Raw genomic sequence first — 26,341 nt, forward strand, 5'->3', positions numbered from 1 at the left:
GAATGGGATATGGGCCAGCCTTGCCCCACAGTCTGGCCAGCCAGCCTCTCCCTTGGGCTGCAGCTGGCTCTGGAGGGGGGCTTTTAAAAAAGCAGATGGGTGATTTGGGACAGGAAGTGGAGTAGCAGAGTGAGGGGGAGAGTCATGGCAGGAAAAAAACATTGACTCTGGGCACTCTTATTCTGAGCCTTTCAGCCCGAAGTGGGGCAGGGGACTGGGGAACAGAAGGGACAGGGTTGACTTCGGGGGTATTATTCTGGAAAGTGAGGAGTCCTGGAGGAAAGAGACTGAAAGGACTTGTAGTCCCCTCCCCCAGACTAAGATAAAGGCTAGAATCCTGAAAAGTGATCTCATCACACAGAGCCTGAGCTTGGGGAAGAGGTGGGCAGGGGGTCACTGCCTTCCCTTTCTAGAGTCCCTTCCTCTACTTCCACAGGGGAATCTGGGAAGAATGGGGTCCTGGCTTCCAGCTCCCATTGTTTTTTTGGTTTTTGGTTTTTGGATTTTTTTTTTTTTTTTTTTTTTTTGGATACAGTCTTGCTCTGTCACCCAGGCTAGAGTGCAGTGGTGCAATCGCGGCTCATTGCAGTCTCTGCCTCCTGGGTTCAAGTAATTATCCTGCCTCAGCTTCCCGAGTAGCTGTGATTACAGGTGCGGACCACCACATCTGGCTAATTTTTGTATTTTTAGTGGAGATGGGTTTTGCCATGTTGGCCAGGCTGGTCTTGAACTCCTGGCCTCAGGTGATCTGCTAACCTCGGCATCCCAAAGTGCTGGGATTACAGGTGTGAGCCACCACCGTGCCTGGCCAGAGCTCCCAGCGTTTACAGCCATTAGGAGCTGAAGGTTGGGTCCCTTTGCAAGACTTTCCACCACCACCACCACCACCTCTCACAATTCTCCAGGTTTGTAGGAACCGGGCCAGTTTAATCAAGAAGGTACTGAGGGGTCAGCCACTCGCAGGTTTTTGGTCAACTGTCAGATCCAAGGAAGGGGCTCAGCAGAGGTTTACATACCCTAGGACCAAGAAGGGGGCAAACTGGAGCAGAATCCTCCTGATGAATGACCCCAAACTCCTGGGTTTTCAATACTAGCAGCTTGGAGGAGGAAGCAGCGGAACTTGAGGAGCCCGTGTAGGTCCCCTAGCAAGCTGACTGCGAACGCTGTCTCTGTACCTCAACTGTTGTGTCCCAAATCCAGCTGGCCAGAACCCAGGCACCCGGCGGCCCCGGAAGGCAAGGGGGAATCCCAGTTGGCCGGACGCCAGAGGAGTCTCCTGTCTCTTTAGACCCCAAAGTCTCCTCCCTAAAGCACTGAGGGAGACCCCACACACATATACAGGCTTCCTCCGCCCACCAGAGGTGATTCCTTTCCTCATTAGGAAATTCTCCGCTCCCTTTTCCGACTCGTTTTCCGAGCGTTTACGTTGTACATCTGGAAAGGAATGGGGAGGAAGGAGGGGGAAGCAGAGAGGAGGGGGAAGAACCCAAACCCGCCCAGTCTAACCCAGTCCAGACAACCGGCTTCCAGCTGGGGCTGGGGAAAGGGGGTTGGAGAGGTGCGCCCCCTCCCACGCCCCTTAGGGGTGGGGGACGCGGGCTCAGAGTTCCAGGGACCCAGGAATGCCCCCCCGCCAGCCCCCTCGGCAGGCGGGGGGAGGGCTCAGCCGGGAGTTTGGCAAACTCCTCCCCGCGTTGAGTCATTCGCCTCTGGGAGGTTTAGGAAGCGGCTCCGGGTCGGTGGCCCCAGGACAGGGAAGAGCGGGCGCTATGGGGAGCCGGACGCCAGAGTCCCCTCTCCACGCCGTGCAGCTGCGCTGGGGCCCCCGGCGCCGACCCCCGCTGCTGCCGCTGCTGTTGCTGCTGCTGCCGCCGCCACCCAGGGTCGGGGGCTTCAACTTAGACGCGGAGGCCCCAGCAGTACTCTCGGGGCCCCCGGGCTCCTTCTTCGGATTCTCAGTGGAGTTTTACCGGCCGGGAACAGACGGGTGAGTGAGGAGGGCTGGAGACGGGATGGGGGTGGGGGAGCCGCCTGGAGACTGGGGGCGCGACTGGGGTCTGGAGGGGACCAGGGCTTAAGTTTGAGGGTGGAGTTTGTAAGGAATAGAGCTGCAGTTGGGGGCCCGCGCTAGAGTTGGGGGCCCGCGCTGGAGTAGGGAGGGCACCGTGGCGGGTGAGGAGGGGCCCTGGCGTTTGAGATCAGTGGGGAGACATGTGTCCGGTGGGGAGAGGACACGGAGCTGGAGAAGTCTGGGCAGGGGTCTCCGGGCCAAGGGAGAGGAGAGCGCGTGAATGGAGAGCTGAGGGTCTCTGGCTGAAGTCTGTGGGCTGCTGGGACCTGGGGCGGGTGGGGGCGCAGAGGGGGCGCAGAGGCCGGGAAGGGCTTTTGGGGGCTCCAGGAGACCTCGGGATCCGTAGGGGCCATTGTGCGGCGAGAGAACGGGTAGAAGCCGAATGAGCTACGTGTAGTAGGAGGAAAGTCAGAGACTGAGGGGGTCGGAAGGTTAAATGGGGGCCAGCCTCATCCTCCCCTCCCCCCTCAACTCAGACCGGGGAAAGACCCGAGAGAGGACGGCGGCTCCCTCTCCTTTCTCCTCTGTCTCCTACTCCTCCCTCCGCCCCCAATCTCTGTTCAGGCGAGGGGATCCGAGAACTGGGGGCGAGTGCGGGGACCCTGGCACTGGGGCCCTGGGGCTGGGGGCGAACTCAGCCAAGGGCGGGTGCTGGGATGTGTCGGGAGGGGTGTGTGCGCGCGTGAAGGGGGGTGGGCGGTTTCCCTCTTCCTCTGGCTCTTGGGAGGAAGAGAAAAGCTGGTTTCCTGTGGCTGGTCGGCTGGAGCTGTGCTGAGACCGGGACTTCTGGGGCTGGGGTCGGAAGCTGGGGAGACGGGGGCTCCGTGGGGCCAAGAACGTCAGAATGAAGGACTCAGGACCCTGGAAATCTCAAAGGAGGATCCTTATTCCCAACTCAGCACAATGATAAGCAGACCCGGACCCCGAGTGCCTAGAAAATGGGGTACTGACAGGCTTGGGAAACAGGAGTTAGAGTGGAAGCAACATTGGAACCAAGGGTGTCTGTTTAAATGTGGGATGGCGGGGAGATTGGGAAGCAAGAGAGGTAGGTGGTTGCTCCTGGGCTAGGCCATAGATGCCAGATTCCTGATCCTCCACAATGACTGGTGTAATCCTTTTTCTTCTACATCTCTGAGCTGGGAGCTTCTTACTGCTCACCCCCACCCCAACCCCAGGATCTCAGGGTTTGAGGGGAATTCTGTCAGAAGTGACCTGTTTTTACACATGAGACAGTTAACTGATCTCTACTCAGTCCCTATAGTTTTTGGAGAAAAGGGGTTAATCTAGCTAATACAACTGGGGAGAAAGGCAAATTCTCCTTTGTCTGGAGGACTTGGGGATGGGAGAAAAGAAAAATGATTAGGCCCCGACTGTTGTTCTGGGCTATTCAAGGTCCCCACCCAACCCCCCCCCCCACCCCCCTGGCCTTTTGCCCAAACCCCATTGCATCATCACCCTGGCCTGGAGCCTCTGCCAGGCCTGGTCTCCCCCAGGTTCCCTCAAACTTCTTATCACAGCCCTAATGGAGTAGAAAAGAGGGAGGGAGGAAGGGGATGAGGTCTCCTCCCGCAGATCAGAGTATCTAGTTGTCTGGCATTTAACCTTCTCTTTACTCCCCCCTCCCCTAAATTTCCCTTTAAAACACTCCTCTAAAACATCTGGACTTCACACATTCCTGGTCCCCTAGGTGTCTGTCTGGCCCCTGGCCTGATCCTATAGTCCCTAAAGTCCTCTTCTAAAACAGGACCTAGCTCTCTCATCCCTTCCCCCTCCCCTTCTGCTCATCTCCCCTCCCAAGAGAACCCAGGTGTCCAGCTTGCACTCCTTCCCTCTCATTTCCTATTTACAATACCCTCTTAGAGTAACATTCTACCTCCCCAGTGACCTCCTCCCACCACAGCTAGGCCTTCACCCCCTTTCCCACAACACAAGACAAACACAGCCCCTCACCTACGGCCATTGCCAAAGAGGGAGAGCCTCAGTGTTCTTGTTCTTCCTGCATCACCTCTTGTGGTGAACACCAAAATAGTATTAAAGGACAGGGCGAGCACCAAAGCAGTTAGATGGTAGGAAAGGGCAAAGCTTTCAGTCAGACAGAGGTAGATGTGAGTCCCCACTACTTACTAGTTTTTTGTGTGGTACCCCAGTACCTAGGGAGAGGTATTTAAGCTCTTGGAGCCTGGTCTTCCCATGAAAATCAGACACCTGACTAACGGAGTTCTGAGGACTAAATGAGAAAACATATACAAAAGGAACCTGGTCCACAGAGAGTGATCAATACATGGGCAGCATGGTTTTTATGGGGTAGCTGTTTCTGTTTCTGGTTCTCTCCTTCCTGGCTACCGCCTAGTTCTTTAAGTTCTCCCCCATTTCTTACTTGCTTTGAGTATTTGCTTATACTAGTGATAGTAACAATAGTCTGTCATATTCCTTTAGCACTTTCATATCGATTTTTCCATTGGATTGTAACAAAAATCCTTGTGTTAAAGCAAAGGAAGCATTATTGCCCCATTTTTAGATATACAAAAACTGAGGCTGGCCAGGTGCAGTGGCTCACGCCTGTAATGCCAGCACTTTGGGAGGCGGAGGTGGGTGGATCACCTGAGGTCAGGAGTTCGAGACCAGCCTGGCCAACATGGTGAAACCCCATCTGTACTAAAAATAAAAAAATTAGCCGAGCGTGCTGGCACGCACCTGTAATCCCAGCTGCTCGGGAAACTGAGGCAGGAGAATCGCTTGAACCTGGGAGGCAGAGATTGCAGTGAGCTGAGATCACATTTGTACTGAGCGACTCCAGACTGGGCGACAGAGTGAGACTCCATCTCAAAAAAACAACAACAAACAAACAAAAAATAAAAACAACTGAGGCTTCAGGAGTCATAGAAATTTTGAACCAGAAGTTAGTTTAGGAAACATTCAAGGGAAATCCATCATTTTATGCCAGAGAATCCAAAGCTTGAAGAGAGGCAGTGACTTGGCCCAGGACACTTGAAAGCCTGAGAGGCAGGCCAGTCTCAGCTCAGCTCCTTGTTCCCTTCTGCAACTGCCACAAGTGGAGACAGCTGTTCTTCCCCAGCCAATCATACATATCCCTTGTGAATGCAATGGGGGACCCCAAACCAGGTGTCCTCCTCTGGCCTGGCCCATGCTGCTGTAGGACCTGTAGGAGCTGGGCGCTGGTCCACTTGCTGCTCTCCACCCCTGACCTTGTCAGGCCAACAGAGTCAAACAGTAACCCAGTATTGAACTGGGACTTGGTTAATCAAAAGCTGGGGAGATAGCAGATATGAGAGGAGGGAATAAGTTGGCAATGGGGTAGACTAGAATGCTGTGGTAGAAATCAGGATTCCTGATTTCTGCTTCATATTCTGGGAGGGATTATGAGTGACCTAAGCACATTACTTAACTCCTCTGAGATAGTTTTCCCATCTGCAGAATGAGAACATGGGACGAGGTGAGCAGCTTTGAACTTTTTCTTAAGGAGTGTCAGAACGAGGCCAGTCTGCCTTTATGCCATGTGGCCTCAGGCACCTACAGTGAAGTCTTAAAACCAGTGGATGCTCTCTACAGTGCCTTCTAGCTGTGGTAGTCTGTGTCTCCAAGGACCAACCCTTCCATTTCTGAGGCTTCAGAATAAATTCTGGCAGTTATTTCTTCTCTCAGACTCTATTTCAGAAAAGTGTACCTGCCAACCTGCATTTAGTAAGAAATAATGAATTCCTTTTCTCATTCTTTTTATTTTTATTTTTTATTTTTTTGAGATGGAGTTTCCCTCTTGTTGCCCAGTCTGGGATGCAATGGCGCAATCTCGGCTCACCGCAACCCCCACCTCCCTGGTTCAAGCGATTCTCCTGCCTCAGCCTCCTGAGTAGCTGGAATTACAGGCATGTGCCACCACGCCCAGCTAATTTTGTATTTTTAGTAGAGACGGGGTTTTGCCATGTTGGTCAAGCTGGTCTCAAACTCCCGACCTCAGGTGATCTGCCTGTCTCAGCCTCCCAAAGTGCTGGGATTACAAGCGTGTGCCACCACGCCTGGCCGTTGTTGTTGTTGTTGTTGTTGTTGTTGTTGTTGTTGTTGAGAAGGAGTCTCGCTCTATCCCTGGACTGGAGTGTAGTGGCGTGATCTCGGCTCCCTGCAAGCTCCGCCTCCCAGCAAGCTCCGCCTCCCAGGTTCATGCCATTCTCCTGCCTCAGCCTCCCTAGTAGGTGGGACTACAAGCGCCCGCCACCACGCCCGGATAATTTTTTTGTATTTTTAGTAGAGACGGAGTTTCACCATGTTAGCCAGGATGGTCTCGATCTCCTGACCTCGTGATCTGCCCGTCTCGGCCTCCCAAAGTGCTGGGATTACAGGCGTGAGCCACCGCACCTGGCGCTTTTCTCATTTTTTATTAACCAAAAACATCTATAGCTGCCAATCAGAGTTTCTGACCAGCATGAGATAACCAGGTTCCCACATAAGTTGATATAATTCCAGCCAAAAGCAAATACACTTGAGGTTTTAATTAGCCTAGGCCACCTTATCTGGTAAATGCATGATTTCCGTTAGGCTTTCTGAAATATTGAAAATAGCACACGGACCCTCCATTGTTACCTTCTTAGACCCCTAAAAGTGCCCAACTGCTGCAGGATTTAGGAAGCAGGAAAAAGATGTGGGAAAATAAGGACAAACTAGCTTGCATGCCATCCATGGCACCAGTCACCTCACTTGGCATGTTGGCAGGGGAGGCACTATTTATTGGATTGACTTAAGGTTGCTGGGATGGAAGGGCCACTGCCTGTCCAGGAATAAGCCATGGGTAGTGTGCCGGGAGGAAAGGAGGCTGGGTCTGTGTCACTTGCCTGCATGCCAGGTATCCTGAACCATCGCACAGCCGGAATGGATATGCCCCTGGCTTGTGGGCTTTACAAGCTTTGTAAATGCTCTGTCTTGCAACCCTGCTAAACTCCAGGCTACTTCCTCAGGCCACCCCAGGAGTGTCAGGCTCAGCTCCTCTCCAAGAGCAGTGGGTGTTGGAGAAATTGGCAGCAGGAATAGGGTCCCTTGGCCTTAGCCCTGTGCTCCAGGAAACTTTGAGAGAACCTCTTCTTCACCCAGAGGAAGAGGGAGAGGGTATTGCCCAAGTCCACAGTTAGTGCCTGAACCAGAACTCTTGGCTCCTGGTCCAGTGCTCCTTTCACTGCTTCCTGTACCTCTGCTGTTCTGGTCTAGTTCAGGTTGGTGGCCCTTTCTGCTTTCTAGAGCCTGAAGGCAGCAACCAAGTTCTCTGGGGGCTGCCCCTGCTGAGAGAGGGGTCTCCTTCTCTCACATCACCCAGCCCTAGGGCGGTGCAGCCAGACCCCACAAGTGGATGTCATGCCTAAGTGAGAAGGGTGGGGCCTGGCAGGGAGGTGGGGGTGTGGGAGACAAACGGAGAAGTGAGAGGTTGGAAACAGACAGGAAGCCACAGGCAGTAAACATTTCCTGTCCCCAGAGTAACGGAGACTGGCACCTCCCCTCCCCACCCCTCCTAACTTCAAGAGCTCTCCCTCTTCAGCCTACCCATCTCCTATTCCTCTGGACCCTGCCTTCTCTCCCCTCCATTCTCACCACTGGCCCTCACAGACCCCTCCTCACTCTCCTCTTCCGTCCCCTCGGACCTGTCCTCTCTGCTGCTTCCATCCCCTTTACCTCCTGGGCCACTCCTCCCCGCCTCAGTATACCTGGTCTTCTTGGAAAATACCCCCAGCTCTTGTGACCTCTACCATAATCCTTCACTTTGGGCCTTCTTGCCTAGTGAGAAAGCTGAGGAAGGTATTCAAATATCAGGGAAAGGGTAGGTATTGGACGGGTTGAAAGCTGAAAGTGAACAGAAACCAATAGAGATGGAGAAATGTAAAATCTGAGGTAGAGATATAGGATTCAAAAGCCAAAACCAAGAGAGCAAGCAGTCATAGGGGCAGAGGGACAGAGAGATTGAGAAGCAGTGCCAGAGGCAGACACAGAGCAGAGCAGAGGCCAAGGCTGGCAGGAGCACTGGTCCAGAGGCTGGGTCGAGTTGCCCAGGCTGCCAGATACAAGTCCTGGCAGGAGACCCTTAGGGGAAACCAAGAGAGCCAAGAGCTGTGTGGAGGTCTTGGAGGCAAGAGACCTAGGGATGAATGAGGCAGAGCTGACGGCAGGAGGACTGCCCAGGCCCTTAGCTATGACCACCCCATTACACAGGGCAAACTTCTCCTCATATCAGGGGGAACAGAAGCACTGTGTCCAGAACTAGGACCCCGGTAGAGCAGACTCTGAATTCAGTCAGCTGGGGGTGGTCTATGGGAAAGGGGTTCAAGGGCTGAAACACAGACCCAGCCAGGAAGGGGAGGTCCACACCAGGGCCGGGGTGAGGGCAGGCCCAGGCCCAGTGGAACAATCTGTTTTCACTGTCCTCCAGCTCCTCTCTCCACTCCTGCTGCCTGATTTCCAAGACTCACATTTTCCTCCTACACGCCCCAAGGCTGGGTGGCTGGGCAGCCGGATGCCTGGGTCTTGGCCCAGGGAGGGGATTTGGCTTGGGAGGAGAGTATATAGGCTAGATGAGAGACCCTGAGGCTCCACAGGACCTTGGGGCTCCAGAAGCTATACATCTAATCTCAGCAGGTACATAGAGGAGAGGGAGAAGCCAGGGGTACAGGCTCTGGCCCCTCTTCCCCTTCTAGAAATTGACTGTGGTTCCTCCTCTCTTTATGAACAGGATAAGGTAGGAGAGGACAGAGAATGGCGGGAGGAGGGGAGGGTTGTGTTAGTGACAGCGGCACATGGGGACCGCCTGACTCCAGCCTGTGCCTCTGGCATCTGTGGCATCTTCTGAGATATAAATACAACACAGGGGGCATCTACTCCACCCCCAGCCAGCCCCAGCCTAGAGGCCTGGGTCCTTCCTGCCTCCAGACACCAATGAAAAGCTAGGAGCCATCCTCAACTGCCTCGCTTTTCCCCCCCACAGGGTCAGTGTGCTGGTGGGAGCACCCAAGGCTAATACCAGCCAGCCAGGAGTGCTGCAGGGTGGTGCTGTCTACCTCTGTCCTTGGGGTGCCAGCCCCACACAGTGCACCCCCATTGAATTTGACAGCAAAGGTAGGCCAGTGAAATTCAGGGAGGGACTGGGGGGTGGGACTGCAGCCTGGGGGCAAGGCCTGGGTGGGGCCTGGGGCGAGGGGTGGAGCCTGCTGGAACCCCGGCCACGTGACCTCTCAGCACCAGCTCTGGTGCTCCAACTGCTTACAGTGGATCCCCATGGCACTCACTCCACTCTCCCATCCAGCCCAGCCCAAGGAGGACGGGCATGATTCAGAAACATGTGGCTCTCATTTCCCCTGAATCACCCACAATTCTGGGAGGCCAGGGCCGTAACACAGACAAAGACAGGGAATGTTGCACAAACTATTCGGTTCCTTTAACTAAGTACTGACTAAGTGACAGTGCATGACAGGCACTGTGCTGGTGCTGCAGGGATTGAAAGATGACTAAGCCACTGCCCTCAAGGAGCTCAAGGTCTGAGTAGACACAGATGGATGGGAGGAAGATGGAGACTAACAGCTATCAGTTGCTCTGTGCCAGGCCCAGTTGTGAACACTTCACATATATTAGTTCACTTAATCCTTTCAACAACTGTATAAGGTATTATTATCCCCATTTTCTAAGTGAGGAGACAGAGGGTAAGTAGCTTATCCAAGGTTATACCGCTAGCAAACATTGGAGCGAGGATATGAACTAGGGCCATCTGTCTCCAGAAATAAAAACTGGACAGGCTGGGCACGGTGGCATGTGCCTGTAATCCCAGCACTTTGGGAGGCCGAGGCAGGAGGATCACTTGGTCCCAGGAGTTCAAGACCATCCTGGCCAACATAGTGAGACCCTGTCTCTACCAAAAACATTAGACAGAGCTGGGTGCGGTGGCTCATGCTTGTAATCCCAGCACTTTGGGAGGCCAAGGCAGGTGGATCACCTGAGGCCAGGAGTTTGAGACCAGACTGGCCATCATGGCAAAACCCCGTCTCTACTGAAAATACAAAAATTAGCTGGGCATGGTGGCACTTGCCTGTAATCCCAGCTACTTGGGAAGCTGAGGCACAAGAATTGCTTGAACTCAGGAGGCAGAGATTGCAGTGAGCTGAAATCATGTCACTGCACTCCAGCATGGGCTACAGAGAAAGACTCTGTCTCAAGAAAGAAAAAAAAAAAATTAGCCAGGCATAGTGGTGAGCACTTGTAGTCCCAGCTACTCGGGAGGTTGAGGTGGGAGAATCACTTGAGTGATTCTCCGTCACTGCAGCCAAGGCTGCAATGAGTGCTACTTGCCCCACTGCCCTGTAGCCTGAGTGACAGAGCAAGACCCTGTTTAAAAAAAAAAAAAAAAAATTAAAATAAACCTGGTCAACATGGCAAAACCCCATATGTACAAAAAACACAAAAATTAGTTGGGTATAGTTTCCACCCACTTGGGGGGCTGATGTGGGAGGATCACTTGCACCCAGGAGGTCAAGGTTGCAGTGAGCCATAATCACGCCACTGCACTCCAGCCTGGGCAACAGAGTGAGACCCTATCTCAAAAAAAAAAAAAAAAAAAAGGAGGTGGAACAAGATGGTGTTAGAGACACAGTCCAAGTATAGACAAAGAAGTGCAGCCAAAGGGTTACTCTCTTGGGAAATAGCCACTGTTCCCCACCATCCTCCTGCCCCTACTCCACAGCAGGCATCCTTGTCTCAGTTGGGTGAGAAAGCAGGAACCTTGGGGAGGCAACTCTAGAAAGCCCAGGTTCTAGGCGGGCGCAGTGGCTCACGCTTGTAATCCCAGCACTTTGGGAGGCTGAGGCGGGCAGATCATGAGGTCAGGAGTTCGAGATCAGCCTGACCAACATGATGAAACCCCATCTCTACTAAAAATACAAAAATTAGCCAGGCGTGGTGGCGCGCACCTGTAATCCCAGCTACTGAGGAGGCTGAGGCAGGAGAATCCCTTGAACCAGGGAGGCGGAGGTTGCACTGAGCCGAGATCACGCTACTGCACTCCAGCCTGGGTGACAGAGTGAGACTCCATCTCAAAAAAAAAAGAAAGCCCAGGTTCTGTGTGCGTGTGCGTGCGTGTGTATGTATGTGTGTGTGTGTATGTGTATGTGTGTAGTGGAGAGATAAGTCAGGCTACACAAACAGACTACACAAAGCAGAATTAAGCTCCTTACCAATTCCACACTCCCACTGAGTCATGGAGTCTCAGGGCTTGGAAGCGTTTGTTGGGTATCCCCAGGCTGAGGGTAGGGGCTGTCCTAGAGCTCAAATGTCCATGGCTCAGTAAGACTCCCCCTTCTCACTTCCACAAGGCTCTCGGCTCCTGGAGTCCTCACTGTCCAGCTCAGAGGGAGAGGAGCCTGTGGAGTACAAGTCCTTGCAGTGGTTCGGGGCAACAGTTCGAGCCCATGGCTCCTCCATCTTGGTGAGGGGCCAGCAAGCTCAGTGGTGTGGTGGCCAGGGGATGGGCAGTGGTTGGGTAAGGCCGGGCCTGGAGGGAGGGAGGAAGGGCCTTATTGGACTGAATCTGAAGGCCCCTCCTCCTGGGCCCTCCCAGGCATGCGCTCCACTGTACAGCTGGCGCACAGAGAAGGAGCCACTGAGCGACCCCGTGGGCACCTGCTACCTCTCCACAGATAACTTCACCCGAATTCTGGAGTATGCACCCTGCCGCTCAGGTAGGGGCAAGAGGGGGTCTGTGCCCCATGTCTGCCTTCTCATATACTTGAAGTGTCTCACATACTTAGGGTTGACTCGCACCTACCATGTGCCCCCATGAGGTTCTAGGTTGCTTAAGATAAAGGCTAACCCAGTTCGTTAGCCTTTATGCTTACTGTCTGGTCCAGGAAGGCCCTTTCTCTGGTTCTCTCTCCCACCTCCTTCCCTATGCCCTCTCTTCTTTCCTGGATGACCCATCTGTGCAGGGCTCATTTTCACCACCTTCTCCCCTCACAGATTTCAGCTGGGCAGCAGGACAGGGTTACTGCCAAGGAGGCTTCAGTGCTGAGTTCACCAAGGTGAGAGAGTGGTCTGGGAGAGAAGGGGCCGTGGGTGGTGGACATGGGGGGATTGGGACCAGATGTTGGACTCCCCTCCTTTCACCCACAGACTGGCCGTGTGGTTTTAGGTGGACCAGGAAGCTATTTCTGGCAAGGTAAGTCCTGTCTCTGCCATTCTCTTTTTTTTTTTTTTTTTTTTTTTGAGACGAAGTCTCACTCTGTCACCCAGGCTGGAGTGCAGTGGCGCAACCTCTGCTGCCCAGGTTCAAGTGATTCTCCTGCCTCAGCCTCCCAAGTAGCTGGGATTACAGGCGCCTGCCACTGCGCCTGGCTAATTTTTGTAATTTTAGTAGAGAAGGGGTTTCACCATCTTGGCCAGGCTGGTCTTGGACTCCTGACCTCGTGATCCACCCCTCTTGGCCTCTCAAAGTGCTGGGATTATAGGCATGAGCCGCCGCGCCCTGCCTGTTTCTGCCATTCTTTAAGTCCCCTGGCACATAGCCTCCCACCCTACTCCCAATTCTCCTCTTCCTTTCCTGAAGCTTACATGCCACCACCCTCCCCATGCTTCCCTTTCTTGAACCAGACTTCTGAAATACTACCCAGTCAGCCCCCAGAGTCCCAAGCCCCCTCTGCCACTTCCTCTCCATCTACTCCCTCTTCATCCTCTCTCCAGGCCAGATCCTGTCTGCCACTCAGGAGCAGATTGCAGAATCTTATTACCCCGAGTACCTGATCAACCTGGTTCAGGGGCAGCTGCAGACTCGCCAGGCCAGTTCCATCTATGATGACAGCTACCTAGGTGAGCAAGCAAGTGGGGAAGGGATGGCAGAGGGAGAACCTCAAGTGCTCCTGTCCCCACTCACCCCCTCGCCTCCCCTCTCCTACTCAGGCATCCCCAGCACCCCTGCCATACTTGTCATGTGCCTGCTGACTATGAAGGCCCAGTAGGGGTGGGGAAGGAATTGGTGGATAGGCCAGAGCAGAGGGGTCCTCAAAGCAGGAATCCTAACATCCACCCACCCTGTCCCCCAGGATACTCTGTGGCTGTGGGTGAATTCAGTGGTGATGACACAGAAGGTGAGTGTGTCCCCAGGCTGGGGCCAAGGGAGGGGGATGGTTAGAGGCTCAGGGCCAGAGAGCCCATGAACTTGGCCACTTACCATTATCTGCTTCCCTTTCCCCACCCTTAGGTCACAACTTTCTCTTCTCTTTGCAGACTTTGTTGCTGGTGTGCCCAAAGGGAACCTCACTTATGGCTATGTAAGACCCAGCCTGACCCCTCACTTCCTCTCCCCCCCTGCCTAATCACAAAGAACCGTGCATGGCAGTTTGCAAGGGCTCAAAAAGGTGGATCAGAACATGGGCTCTGGAGGCAGACTGGCATTCAAGTTCTGGCACTTACTCTGGCAGAATCATTCTGCTCTTTATTCATACTCTGCTTCCTGCTGAACCTCTCTGAGCCTTCTTCTTCTCTGTATACTGGGATAACAATCGTTCTGACCTCACGAGGCTCTGGCAAGGATGAAATGAGAAAATGCATGTGAAAGTACTCAGTGAATTGTTAGGCAATGTACAACTGGCAGATGTTATTATTAGACCAGGACAAGTGCTTTTTAAAAGATACAGATAAGAGTGCCATTGGATTTCATTCAATTAACAACATTTATTAAGGCAAGGTAAGAGATAAGATGAATAAGATATCATACCCCATCTTATAAGATGCTTCTAATCAAGTATGTTATATAAGACACACATACAATTATGATCTAAAGTGGAGCAACTATTCATTCTCTACTCAGTGCATCAGGCACTATCTATTCATGATTTCTATTCTTCACAACAAGCCTATGGAGTAGATATTATCATCTGTATTTTGCATATGAGAACACTGAGGTTCTAAGAGACCAAGTAAGTTGCTTAAGATCACCCAGTTAGTAAGTAGGTTTAAAATCAGGTCTCTCTTAATCCAAAATCAGCATTCTTTCTGCATTTTGGTAAACTTCAGCAAAGTGGATACAGTGACATAGCAGTTTAGGGGAAAGAATAATCTCCTTTCTAGGAAAAGGATGGAAACAAGTTTGGGGAGTCAGGAAATAAAAATTTTAAATTTTTAAAAAGGAAGAGGACAGATGAGAGAAGGTTCTATGAAGGTTCAGCAGAGATGAGGCAGGAGGGCATCCTGTGCAGGAGCATGAATGAGGTGGAAGAAAAGGAAACAATTTCAGCCCAGCTTAGCAGACTCATGAGCTGATTGAGGATGAGTAGAATATGGAAAGATTGAGCAAAAACAGATAGGTTAGGGCCAAATTCTCCAGAGCTTTGAAGGACCAGCCAAGAAGTTGAGACTTTGGGCAGTGACTGCAGGGGGCCACTGGATTTCCAAGCCAGAGGTAGCCTCCTAGATCTGCTGGGAGAGCTGGAGGCAGGGACATTGTCAAGACATCTGTCCAGCAGTCCTGGGAAAGGGCTCACACCAGGATTCAAGAGGCCTGGTGGGGCCAGTCACTAAGGGAATATAGGGGAGAAATGGTGTTTGTGGTTCGGGGGACTGGAGGATGAGGATGACTTAGGTTTTGAACGTGATGGGTTTGAGGCACCAGCACACATTCAGTCATAATTATTATTGAGTGCCTACTACTCACCAAGCATGACTTTAGGTTCTGAGGAGAAAGCAAAGAACAAAATCAAGTTCCTGCCCCTATTGATCTTACATTCTAGTGGGTAGAGAGGGACAACGAACAGATAAATACAAAATCTGTCAGTGGTTGGTGATTGATAGGGAGAAAAATAGTGAAGCAGACAGGGTGGAACTACCTGGCATAGAAGTGGGAACATGAGGGCAAAGCTGAAGAGGGAGCTAGGGACAGTGGTCTGCGTCTCTAAGGAATGCCTGCCCCTGGGTGTCCTGTACACATCTGTTCTTTAACCACGGGATATTCTGGGAGTCCAGGACCAATGGGCCTATCTCTTCATCTCCCAGGTCACCATCCTTAATGGCTCAGACATTCGATCCCTCTACAACTTCTCAGGGGAACAGGTAAGGATACCCCTCAACCCCACCCCAGCTTGGCCTCTGTCAACGAAGCCCCAGCCCTGACCTAATAATGTCAGCCCAACTTCCCAGCCCCTCTTGATCCTGTGGATTGAACCTTCTAGTTCTGACCCAGTGCTGCCCCTTTGTCCTCCCCAGATGGCCTCCTACTTTGGCTATGCAGTGGCCGCCACAGACATCAATGGGGACGGGTGAGTGGTGGGAAATGAGCGCACTGTGATACCCTCCCAGATCCAAGAGGGAAGAGTGGGAATGGGACAGAAAATGCAAGGAGAGTTTCTCCAGGGCTTTTTCTCTAGACCCTCGCTCATACCTGCATTCCCCTTGCTCAGGGACAAGGAAAGAGCTGAGAGCTGATGATCAGAGACCTCAAGTCTTCTGATGTGATGGAATTCGGAGTGTCCAGGATTTCTAGCACTAGGATTGGGGTGGGATGGCAAGACAGGGTATCGAGATGCCTGGGTTTGCCCTTCCCCTCAGGCTGGATGACTTGCTGGTGGGGGCACCCCTGCTCATGGATCGGACCCCTGACGGGCGGCCTCAGGAGGTGGGCAGGGTCTACGTCTACCTGCAGCACCCAGCCGGCATAGAGCCCACACCCACCCTTACCCTCACTGGCCATGATGAGTTTGGCCGATTTGGCAGCTCCTTGACCCCCCTGGGGGACCTGGACCAGGATGGCTACAATGGTGAGTACCATGGGCTCAGAGAGTGAAAGAGGAGGCAGGGGCCCAAGTCAGAAGGGATTTGGGGAGAGGGCATCTGTCAGCTAAGATACCCAGACCTCCACGACTTCCCGAGGGGTTAAAATCCCACTGTCTGGGTCTTGGGATTTGAAGATTAGAATATAGGGACTGACAGATGGGAAAAAATAGGATCCTAGGTCCTGGGGTCTGGTAGTAGAGATTTGAGCCCATGGATTCCTGGCCTGCTGACTAGTGTGTGTTCTGTGTCTTCCAGATGTGGCCATCGGGGCTCCCTTTGGTGGGGAGACCCAGCAGGGAGTAGTGTTTGTATTTCCTGGGGGCCCAGGAGGGCTGGGCTCTAAGCCTTCCCAGGTTCTGCAGCCCCTGTGGGCAGCCAGCCACACCCCAGACTTCTTTGGCTCTGCCCTTCGAGGAGGCCGAGACCTGGATGGCAATGGATACCCTGGTGAGTTGTGCCTGAGGCCCCTTTTCACCTTAAAATTCCCTGGTCACTGACCCCTACTCTCTCTTCTGCACCTTCCCTTAAGTTCCTGGGTGCAGTTCTGGCTACTTCCAACAGAGGGCGCTGTCTTCTCACTTCAACCTCCCTGAGCGTTGAAACCAGGAGGGGTTAGGAAGAAAGGATCCTGATTTGGGGCTTGCTGTAAGAGGTGATTTCTTGACTTCTTACAGATCTGATTGTGGGGTCCTTTGGTGTGGACAAGGCTGTGGTATACAGGTATGAGCTCCAAAGGGAGATGAGGGGACAACCTGGGTGGACTGGAACTGGAAATTTCTCAACAGAGCTGAGGTTGGGAAAATCAATGCAGAGGACACACATTCTGGCGCTTGGGCATCAGTTTCCTGTGTCCAGGTTACAGAGGAGTCCTAATTCTATTGACCCCACATTCACTCTTGGCAGGGGCCGCCCCATCGTGTCTGCCAGTGCCTCCCTCACCATCTTCCCCGCCATGTTCAACCCAGAGGAGCGGAGCTGCAGCTTAGAGGGGAACCCTGTGGCCTGGTGAGCTGGTGCCCAGGAAATTGCAGAGACCTGAGCCTGGGAGTGGGCAGGGGCACCAAGTCTGCCTTAAAAAGGGGAAAATGGTGGTGTCCTAGTCTGGGTCTGGCTGGGAGATAGGTAGAGGATAGGATGTCTGTTCCAGTTGGATTCACCAGCTTTCTTCTTGGTCTTTCTCCAGCATCAACCTTAGCTTCTGCCTCAATGCTTCTGGAAAACATGTTGCTGACTCCATTGGTGAGGGAGACTGCCTGGATCTCTCAGGCCCTAGGACAGAGAATGAAGGGACTGGGGACCTGGGGACATTTCTTCTCTCTGAAAAGATGAGGAAAGACAAGCAGTTTCCCTTTATATGTCCCTGGCTTCAGGTTTCACAGTGGAACTTCAGCTGGACTGGCAGAAGCAGAAGGGAGGGGTACGGCGGGCACTGTTCCTGGCCTCCAGGCAGGCAACCCTGACCCAGACCCTGCTCATCCAGAATGGGGCTCGAGAGGATTGCAGAGAGATGAAGATCTACCTCAGGGTATGGCCCAGAGGGCGGGGTGTGGACTGGCCAGGGAGGGTGGCCACACAGAACTGAGGGCACCTCTTGAAGGGAAAAAGATTGGGGGATTCCAGTGAAGGGCTTGGGACTCTTGTAGGACTGAGAAAGGGAGACCTTCTGTCAGAGGAGCTGGGAAGCAGGCTGCCAGGGCCTCTGAAACAATGAGGATGGTCAGAATTGGGCCCTAAGCAGACAAAGGGAGATGAGAGAGGCTGAGGAGCAGGGCCACTAAGTCTCCAGAGTCCCCTCACTCCGTGAACTCTCTCCTCTGGCCCCAGAACGAGTCAGAATTTCGAGACAAACTCTCGCCGATTCACATCGCTCTCAACTTCTCCTTGGACCCCCAAGCCCCAGTGGACAGCCACGGCCTCAGGCCAGCCCTACATTACCAGAGCAAGAGCCGGATAGAGGACAAGGTGAGGACAGGGCAGGGAGAAGGGACCTGGGAAGACAGAGGCCTGGGTATTGGGGGGGCAGGGCCATGGAAAGAGAAGAGCCTACAGCCCAGGAATGGGTCTAAACTTCCCCTCTCAAGGCTGCCCTGCTCCCCAGGCTCAGATCTTGCTGGACTGTGGAGAAGACAACATCTGTGTGCCTGACCTGCAGCTGGAAGTGTTTGGGTAAGTAGGGCTGACGGTAAGCTAGGGAGCTCCAGGTGCACCTGGCACCTGAAAAAATCAGCTAGGGACATACTAGCTGTGTCGCCTTGGGAAGTTGCTGAGCTGCTCTGAGCTTTAACTCCTTTGTCTGTATAGTGGGAATAGTAGCATTTATTTCTCAGACTTTTTGGAAAGATTAAATGAAATAATCTACATAGAAAATCTAGCCTAGTGCCTGCCATAGAGTTAGAACTCAGTAAACAGTGTCTATTGTTACTTTATTATTACTCTTTTTTTTTTTTTTTTGAGACGGAGTCATGCCCTTGTCACCCAGGCTGGAGTGCAGTGGCGCAATCTCGGCTCACTGCAACCTCCGCCTCCCAGGTTCAAGCGATTCTCTGCCTCAGCGTCCCAAGTAGCTGGGATTACAGGTGCCTGCCACCATGCCCGGCTAATTTTTTTATTATTTTTTTTAGTACAGACAGGGTTTCACCATCTTGGCCAGGCTTGTCTTGAACTCCTGACCTCGTGATCCACCCGCCTCAGCCTCCCAAAGTGCTGGGATTACAGGTGTGAGCCACCACACCCGGCCTCGTATTGCTACTCTTATAATGGTCCTTTGTCCTGGTTTGAGGATTAATTCACCAATGTCCCTTACCCTCTGTGTCCCTTCCAGGGAGCAGAACCATGTGTACCTGGGTGACAAGAATGCCCTGAACCTCACTTTCCATGCCCAGAATGTGGGTGAGGGTGGCGCCTATGAGGCTGAGCTTCGGGTCACCGCCCCTCCAGAGGCTGAGTACTCAGGACTCGTCAGACACCCAGGGGTGAGATGAGACTCTCGAGTGGGATTTGGGAGGATACCCCTCTAGAGGGGACACCAAAACCTGACCAGTGCCCACCCCATCTCCAGAACTTCTCCAGCCTGAGCTGTGACTACTTTGCCGTGAACCAGAGCCGCCTGCTGGTGTGTGACCTGGGCAACCCCATGAAGGCAGGAGCCAGTGTAAGTTTGGGATGAAAGAGGATGGGACAGAGGGAGAGCAGACCTGAGGGCGGTAACCAGCCAGCCGAGAGCACAGCTGTGAGGTGCGGAGGGAGGGTGAAATACACAGTCTAACTGCCCTCTTTTCCTCTTTTTCTGTCCTCAGCTGTGGGGTGGCCTTCGGTTTACAGTCCCTCATCTCCGGGACACTAAGAAAACCATCCAGTTTGACTTCCAGATCCTCAGGTAGGGAGTGAGTGTGTCTAGGCTGGGGCTGAGCTGGGGACGGAAGGGAGGGCTGGGCGCCATTCTCACTGGCTGCACTCCAGCACCTCAGTCTTGCCTCCATCCCACAGCAAGAATCTCAACAACTCGCAAAGCGACGTGGTTTCCTTCCGGCTCTCCGTGGAGGCTCAGGCCCAGGTCACCCTGAACGGGTCAGTGCCAGGCAGAATGGGGTCTTTCTGAGAGGGGACACAGACTTCTAGGGAAGGATGCATATGGGGTTCCTTCCACCCTCCTCTAAACCACCCTCCTCCTTAGTGTCTCCAAGCCTGAGGCAGTGCTATTCCCAGTAAGCGACTGGCATCCCCGAGACCAGCCTCAGAAGGAGGAGGACCTGGGACCTGCTGTCCACCATGTCTATGAGGTAAGAGGGGAAGGGGCAGGGCCAGAATGAATGATGGGAAAGGAGGAGCTAATATGAGTGACAGATGTCTGGAACCCATGTGAGGGACTGAGAGAAAGAGAGGAGGGAGGAGTAAGTGATATGCAAAGGCATGAGGCAGAGTCCTGTGAGAAACAGCCAGAGGAGAGACAGGCCAATTGAGTGGCTTGGAAAGAAAGATGGAGCCCCCTCCAAAAGTGTTGGCTAGAGAGGATTTCACCTCTGCCCATTGCTTCCCTGCTTCATCTCTGAGATAGGAGCCTGACAGCAGGGTATAGTGGAGCCATGGTGATCCAGGGTCTCAAGGGGGCAGAAGCATTCCCTTCCTTCTCATGATGATTGTGCTCTTCCCTCCTCAGCTCATCAACCAAGGCCCCAGCTCCATTAGCCAGGGCGTGCTGGAACTCAGCTGTCCCCAGGCTCTGGAAGGTCAGCAGCTCCTATATGTGACCAGAGTTACGGGACTCAACTGCACCACCAATCACCCCATTAACCCAAAGGGCCTGGAGGTGAGATCCTGAACACTGGCATGGGGAAGAGGAGCAGATTCAGAGGACCAAGGCTGAGGGGTTGGGGAAGGTTGCTGGGGGCCTGCAAGAGGCAATGAGGATGTGCCTATAGCTAGGGTTGAGGGTCACAAGGCCCAAAGTTACCTCAAAATCCTCTGGAGGAAAAAGGACTTTCATCCACTGTGTTTCTTTCTGCCTGAACTATCCCTTCTTTGTTTCCCGGCATACCCCTAGGGCCCAGTTATGTGCCACCTCCTCTAGGAAGCCTTCTTCAAACCTTTTCCTCTGGGCCCCAATGCCTGTTTTATAGTTCATTTACTCATTAACATTTAATTAAATAAGTGACTGTACCGAACACTGTTAGGCCCAGGAAATATTGCACCAAACAAAACTGACAAGGTCTCCACGTTCATGGAACTTACATTCTAGTGAAGGGTGATAGACATAGAAAAGAAAAAGAGAAGGAGAAAAATTAACAGGGATTGAAAGGTGATGAAGTGAAGAGTTAATAAGCTGTAGGGACACTATTTAAATTGGATCATAGAAAAACCTCTTGAAGACGTCACAGCTGAACTGAGGCCTGAAAGATAAGGTTGAACCTGTCTATAAGACTCAGGGATGAGCATTCCAAACCAAGGGAACAGCCAGTGCAAAAACAGGAACACAGACCTAATTATTTATTTAAGCATCTCCTCCAGTGTGAACTCCAAGAACCAAGTTTTCTTCATTTCCATATTTTAACCCTGAGCTCAGTGCCTTGCGCATAGGAGGTGGACAGTTGGATGAATCAATAAAGAGATAGATGAAAGAATAGGTTGAAGCTGCTCTGGAACCCAGGTGCAAGCTGACTTAGAAGCTGTAATGAGATGGGAAAGGGGCCCAACACTTTCTTTTATAGTTGGATCCCGAGGGTTCCCTGCACCACCAGCAAAAACGGGAAGCTCCAAGCCGCAGCTCTGCTTCCTCGGGACCTCAGATCCTGGTAAGTCAGGCAGGGAATGAGGTGTGGACCAAAGTGTTGAGTACTCTGGGGTTCTCAGAGCCATCACAAGGGCAGAACACCAGGTTCAAGCTTCTTTCTTCCTAGAAATGCCCGGAGGCTGAGTGTTTCAGGCTGCGCTGTGAGCTCGGGCCCCTGCACCAACAAGAGAGCCAAAGTCTGCAGTTGCATTTCCGAGTCTGGGCCAAGACTTTCTTGCAGGTGAGGGAGCCTTACCTCAGCCCTGACCCCTGACCTTTGGGCCTGCTTAGACTGACCCACCCCTTTCTCCACTGCAGTAGCCACCTCTCCTTTGGTGAATGGGACCCAGCACTCCAGCTCCCCTTCCTTGCCCTTGTCTAGACCAGGCTGTATGTCCTTGGCGCCATCTAGTGGCCACAGTGGGAGCAGCAGCTTCCCTTTCCTGGCCCATTCAGAGGAGGGAGGGCTGGAGGGAGACCAGTGTGCAAAGAATGATAGAAAAACAGTAAGATGGAAGATGAATCCATAGTGGAGAGGTAAACACATGTAGGAATAGTAAAGAGCAGTCACTTCTTGAGCACACACTGCAGGCTAGGCACTGTCCTGGTGTCAAAGCACATTAATAATTAAAAAAAAAAATTTTTATTGAACACGTAGTCATCTAATTATATATTATCAAGTTACAATTATTCAGTTACACATTTATTATCTCATATAAGGAACATCAAGAGAAGCTCACGGGCCAGGCACAGTGGCTCACACCAGTAATCCCAGCACTTTGGGAGGCCAAGGTTGGCGGATCCCTTGAGCCCAGAAGTTTGAGACCAGCCTGGGCAACATGGCAAAACTCCACTTCTACAAAAACAAAACAAAACAAAAATTAGCTGGGCATGATGGCACATGCCTGTAGTCTCAGCTACTTGGGAGGCTGAGGCAGGAGGATTGCTTGAGCCCAGGAGGTGGAGGTTGCAGTGACCTAAGCCCACACCACTGCACTCCAGCCTGGGGGACAGAGTGAGACCTAGTCTCAAAAAAAAAAAAAAAAAAAGAGAGAGAGAGAGAGAGAGACTCAGGAAGAATGAGCCCAAAATAGGGAAAGATCACAACCCCAGCCAGACGATGGGGAACCCTATGTCCTCTGGATCCCAAGAGAGGATGTGCTAACCAACTTTCCCCTACCCACAGCGGGAGCACCAGCCATTTAGCCTGCAGTGTGAGGCTGTGTACAAAGCCCTGAAGATGCCCTACCGAATCCTGCCTCGGCAGCTGCCCCAAAAGGAGCGTCAGGTGAGTCTAGGGCCAGAGGACTGGATGAGGGAATACAGGGCTCAGAGTGCTGGAACAGGGCTGGGACTTGGGTGAGGGCTGGCCTTGGTATTGTTAACAACTGTTGAGAATGTACTATGTGCCAAGCACTGTGCAGATGCCAGAGACAGAGTGGTAAGCAAGATCAACATGGTATCTTTGCTCCTGGTGTTCACAGTCTCGTGGAACAACACAGTGTTCCAAGTGTGGTGATATTTATGAAAACACATAATAGGAACACCTGAACCCAGTCTAACTGGGTCAGGGAAGGCTTCCTGGAAGAAGTGATGTTCAAGCTGAGACCTGAAGAATAAATAGGAACTAACCAGGCTAGCCATTCAGGAAAGGGATATCCTGGGGAGAGGTGAATAACAGATATGAGGCTGAGCGCAGTGGCTCACACCTGTAATCCCAGCACTTTGGAAGGCCAAGGCAAGTGGATTGCTTGAGCTCAGAAGTTCAAGATCAACCTGGGCAACATAGTGAGATCCTGTCTCTACAAAAAATACAAAAATTAGCCAGATGTGGTGGCGCATATCTGTGGTCCCAGCTACTCGGGAGGCTGAGGCAGGAGGATCGCTTGAGACCAGGATGCAGAGGTTGTAGTAAGCTGAGATCACACCACTGCACTCCAGCCTGAGTGACAGAGTGAGACTCCATCTCAAAAAAAAAAAAAAAAAAAAAAAAAAAAATGGATATGATATGAAAGCCCGAAAGTAAGAGACAATATTGTACATTTTAGGAACTTCAATTTTTAAGTTCAGAATGCTGTTAGTTCAAAATAAGAGGTGGGAAGTGGGTCTAGATCCAATGACAAGTGGGGGCCAAGTATAGGGTAGAAAGAACTTCTGAGCTTTCATTGACTTCACCCAACTTGCTCCCCAGGTGGCCACAGCTGTGCAATGGACCAAGGCAGAAGGCAGCTATGGCATCCCACTGTGGATCATCATCCTAGCCATCCTGTTTGGCCTCCTGCTCCTAGGTCTACTCATCTACATCCTCTACAAGGTCAGCCACATCCTGCTTGTGACTTGGCCACCCTCTCATCAGGCTCTGCCCTTGACCTGGCACAGTCCCAAGTATCTACCTCTAGACCAGTTCACCAGCCATGTGCCCCCACCTCTGTCCTGGCTACATGCATCCCATCCTAACCCTTCTTATAAGATCCCCCCCTTCATTCTATAGCCCCTAGCTTAGAAAGGGTCCTCTTGACTCAAGATGATAAGTTTGCCTATACTTGCAAAATCCTTGGAACCCAAAGATGACAAATACATGGCATTTGTGCTGTCAGTTTCTCCAAAAATCCATGGCAGCCATCACTAACCTAGAAATGGCTACTGATCATCTCCTAGAAGTGGCTTCAGAATCTCTCTCAAGAGGCAGCCATGGCCGGGTGTGGTGGCTCACACCTGTAATCCCAACATTTTGGGAGGCCAGGGTGGGAAGACAGCTTGAGCCCAGGAATTCAAGACCAGCCTGGGTAACACACTAGGACCTTGTCTCTACAAAAAAAAACACAAGGATTAGCCAGGTTTGGTGGTGCGTGCCTATAGTCCCAGCTACTCTGGAGGCTGAGGTGGGAGGATCGCTTGAGCCCAGGAGTTTGAGGCTACAGTGAGCCATGATCATGCCACTGCACTCCAGGCTGGTCAACAGAGTGAGACCCTGTCTCAAAAACAAACAAACAAACAGAAGCAGCCACTACTAAGCAATCAGACTTGGCATTTGAGTTCAAACCTATCTGCCATTTCTGGCTTAACTGGGGAATTTTAAAGGCACTGGTAAAAGATACCCCCCATACAAAATCACCCCCAAGTTTAGTCCTCCTGGGTCCATTGCACAACTTAGAGGGGTAGTCCTAGCCTGAATTCAGAGGCCACTTTTGCAGGATGTAGAGGTTGGAGGCACTAGAGTCCTCCTTATTACTTCTTGGAATAAGAGCTGTGGAGAAATGGCAGCCATAGTACCTAAACTCTCCCTCTTTTCCCCTTTATCAGCTCGGATTCTTCAAACGCTCCCTCCCATATGGCACCGCCATGGAAAAAGCTCAGCTCAAGCCTCCAGCCACCTCTGATGCCTGAGTCCTCCCAATTTCAGACTCCCATTCCTGAAGAACCAGTCCCCCCACCCTCATTCTACTGAAAAGGAGGGGTCTGGGTACTTCTTGAAGGTGCTGACGGCCAGGGAGAAGCTCCTCTCCCCAGCCCAGAGACATACTTGAAGGGCCAGAGCCAGGGGGGTGAGGAGCTGGGGATCCCTCCCCCCCATGCACTGTGAAGGACCCTTGTTTACACATACCCTCTTCATGGATGGGGGAACTCAGATCCAGGGACAGAGGCCCCAGCCTCCCTGAAGCCTTTGCATTTTGGAGAGTTTCCTGAAACAACTTGGAAAGATAACTAGGAAATCCATTCACAGTTCTTTGGGCCAGACATGCCACAAGGACTTCCTGTCCAGCTCCAACCTGCAAAGATCTGTCCTCAGCCTTGCCAGAGATCCAAAAGAAGCCCCCAGCTAAGAACCTGGAACTTGGGGAGTTAAGACCTGGCAGCTCTGGACAGCCCCACCCTGGTGGGCCAACAAAGAACACTAACTATGGATGGTGCCCCAGGACCAGCTCAGGACAGATGCCACACAAGGATAGATGCTGGCCCAGAGCCCAGCTCCAAGGGGAATCAGAACTCAAATGGGGCCAGATCCAGCCTGGGGTCTGGAGTTGATCTGGAACCCAGACTCAGACATTGGCACCTAATCCAGGCAGATCCAGGACTATATTTGGGCCTGCTCCAGACCTGATCCTGGAGGCCCAGTTCACCCTGATTTAGGAGAAGCCAGGAATTTCCCAGGACCCTGAAGGGGCCATGATGGCAACAGATCTGGAACCTCAGCCTGGCCAGACACAGGCCCTCCCTGTTCCCCAGAGAAAGGGGAGCCCACTGTCCTGGGCCTGCAGAATTTGGGTTCTGCCTGCCAGCTGCACTGATGCTGCCCCTCCTCTCTCTGCCCAACCCTTCCCTCACCTTGGCACCAGACACCCAGGACTTATTTAAACTCTGTTGCAAGTGCAATAAATCTGACCCAGTGCCCCCACTGACCAGAACTAGAATCTGTGATCTCATGTTACTCTTTCCAAACCCATCCTGGAACCAAGCGACTTGGTGGAAAGCAGATGCCTATTTCTCTCATGGCTTCTTTCCACTAGGAGCCAGAAGTATGACCCCCCAGAAACTGTGAAACTAGTTCTAGGTTCCCTTCTTAGGTGAAAGAGGTGATGGAAGGAGAGAAAGCAGGGCTTGACTCCTCTGCCCCTCCCTCATCCCCCATCAGACCTGGTCCCCAACACTCCCAAGGGAGAAGGGAAAGGAACCTCTTCTCTTTGGGTTTGAGGATTAGAGCAGAATGCAAAGGGGGAGGTCCAAGGTGGAGGTGGGGGAGGATGGTTCAGAAAATTTACCAGGCTTCCCTAAATCAGAATAATGAAATGAGTTGAGAGGAAAAAGCCACGGAACTAAATTAGAAGAAAGCCCAGTTAGGTTTTTGTATTGCTTTGTTTTCATTGCTACTGTGTGCTGGTAGGGGGTGTTAGTTTGCATACATTATCACATTTAATTTCTCACAGAGTTCTGTGAGGTTGGTACTACTTATCCCATTTACACAAAGAGAAACTGAGGCCCAGAGAGGTTACGTAACTTGTGCAAAGTCACACAGTGAGTGGCAGAACAGAGTGAAACTCAGCCTTATCTGGCTGGGAAAGCCCGAATTCTTAACCAACATGCCACAGGGTTCAGATCTTTGAAGATAAATCTCGCAAAGTGAGGGACCCTCAGGGTTCTCTTTTCTCCTCAAGGCCTGTCCTAACCGGCAGCAAGAGGGAGAGCAATTGCGGTTGTTGGAGACAAAG

The 26,341-nt window shown here is 52.3% G+C and overlaps 1 protein-coding gene across 2 annotated transcripts; it reads left to right on the forward strand.

Moving 5' to 3' along the window:
• The first annotated feature begins 1,503 nt into the window (after positions 1-1,503).
• On the forward strand, positions 1,504-25,546 carry ITGA5 (integrin subunit alpha 5). 2 transcript variants are annotated; one of them, XM_016923272.4, is made up of 30 exons: positions 1,504-1,987; positions 9,048-9,178; positions 11,422-11,534; positions 11,667-11,787; positions 12,065-12,126; positions 12,218-12,263; positions 12,785-12,910; positions 13,144-13,188; positions 13,328-13,371; positions 15,092-15,148; positions 15,302-15,354; positions 15,644-15,852; positions 16,124-16,315; positions 16,543-16,588; positions 16,772-16,873; positions 17,052-17,107; positions 17,239-17,393; positions 17,693-17,830; positions 17,967-18,034; positions 18,690-18,840; positions 18,927-19,019; positions 19,165-19,244; positions 19,355-19,435; positions 19,542-19,647; positions 20,025-20,174; positions 21,073-21,156; positions 21,262-21,375; positions 22,321-22,422; positions 23,326-23,448; positions 24,438-25,546. In XM_016923272.4, exons 1-30 carry the CDS (start codon positions 1,623-1,625, stop codon positions 24,519-24,521), a joined length of 3,297 nt encoding a protein of 1,098 aa, XP_016778761.1. In that variant the 5' UTR covers positions 1,504-1,622; the 3' UTR covers positions 24,522-25,546. The 2 variants fall into 2 exon arrangements, with proteins under 2 accessions (XP_016778761.1, XP_016778763.1); XM_016923274.4 differs by lacking the exons at positions 21,073-21,156; positions 21,262-21,375; positions 22,321-22,422; positions 23,326-23,448; positions 24,438-25,546 and adding an exon at positions 20,928-21,061 and having other exon boundaries at positions 1,573-1,987.
• Positions 25,547-26,341: the final 795 nt, after the last annotated feature.

This window comes from Pan troglodytes, chromosome 10 (genome assembly GCF_028858775.2).
Source record: "Pan troglodytes isolate AG18354 chromosome 10, NHGRI_mPanTro3-v2.0_pri, whole genome shotgun sequence".
NCBI lineage: Eukaryota > Metazoa > Chordata > Mammalia > Primates > Hominidae > Pan > Pan troglodytes.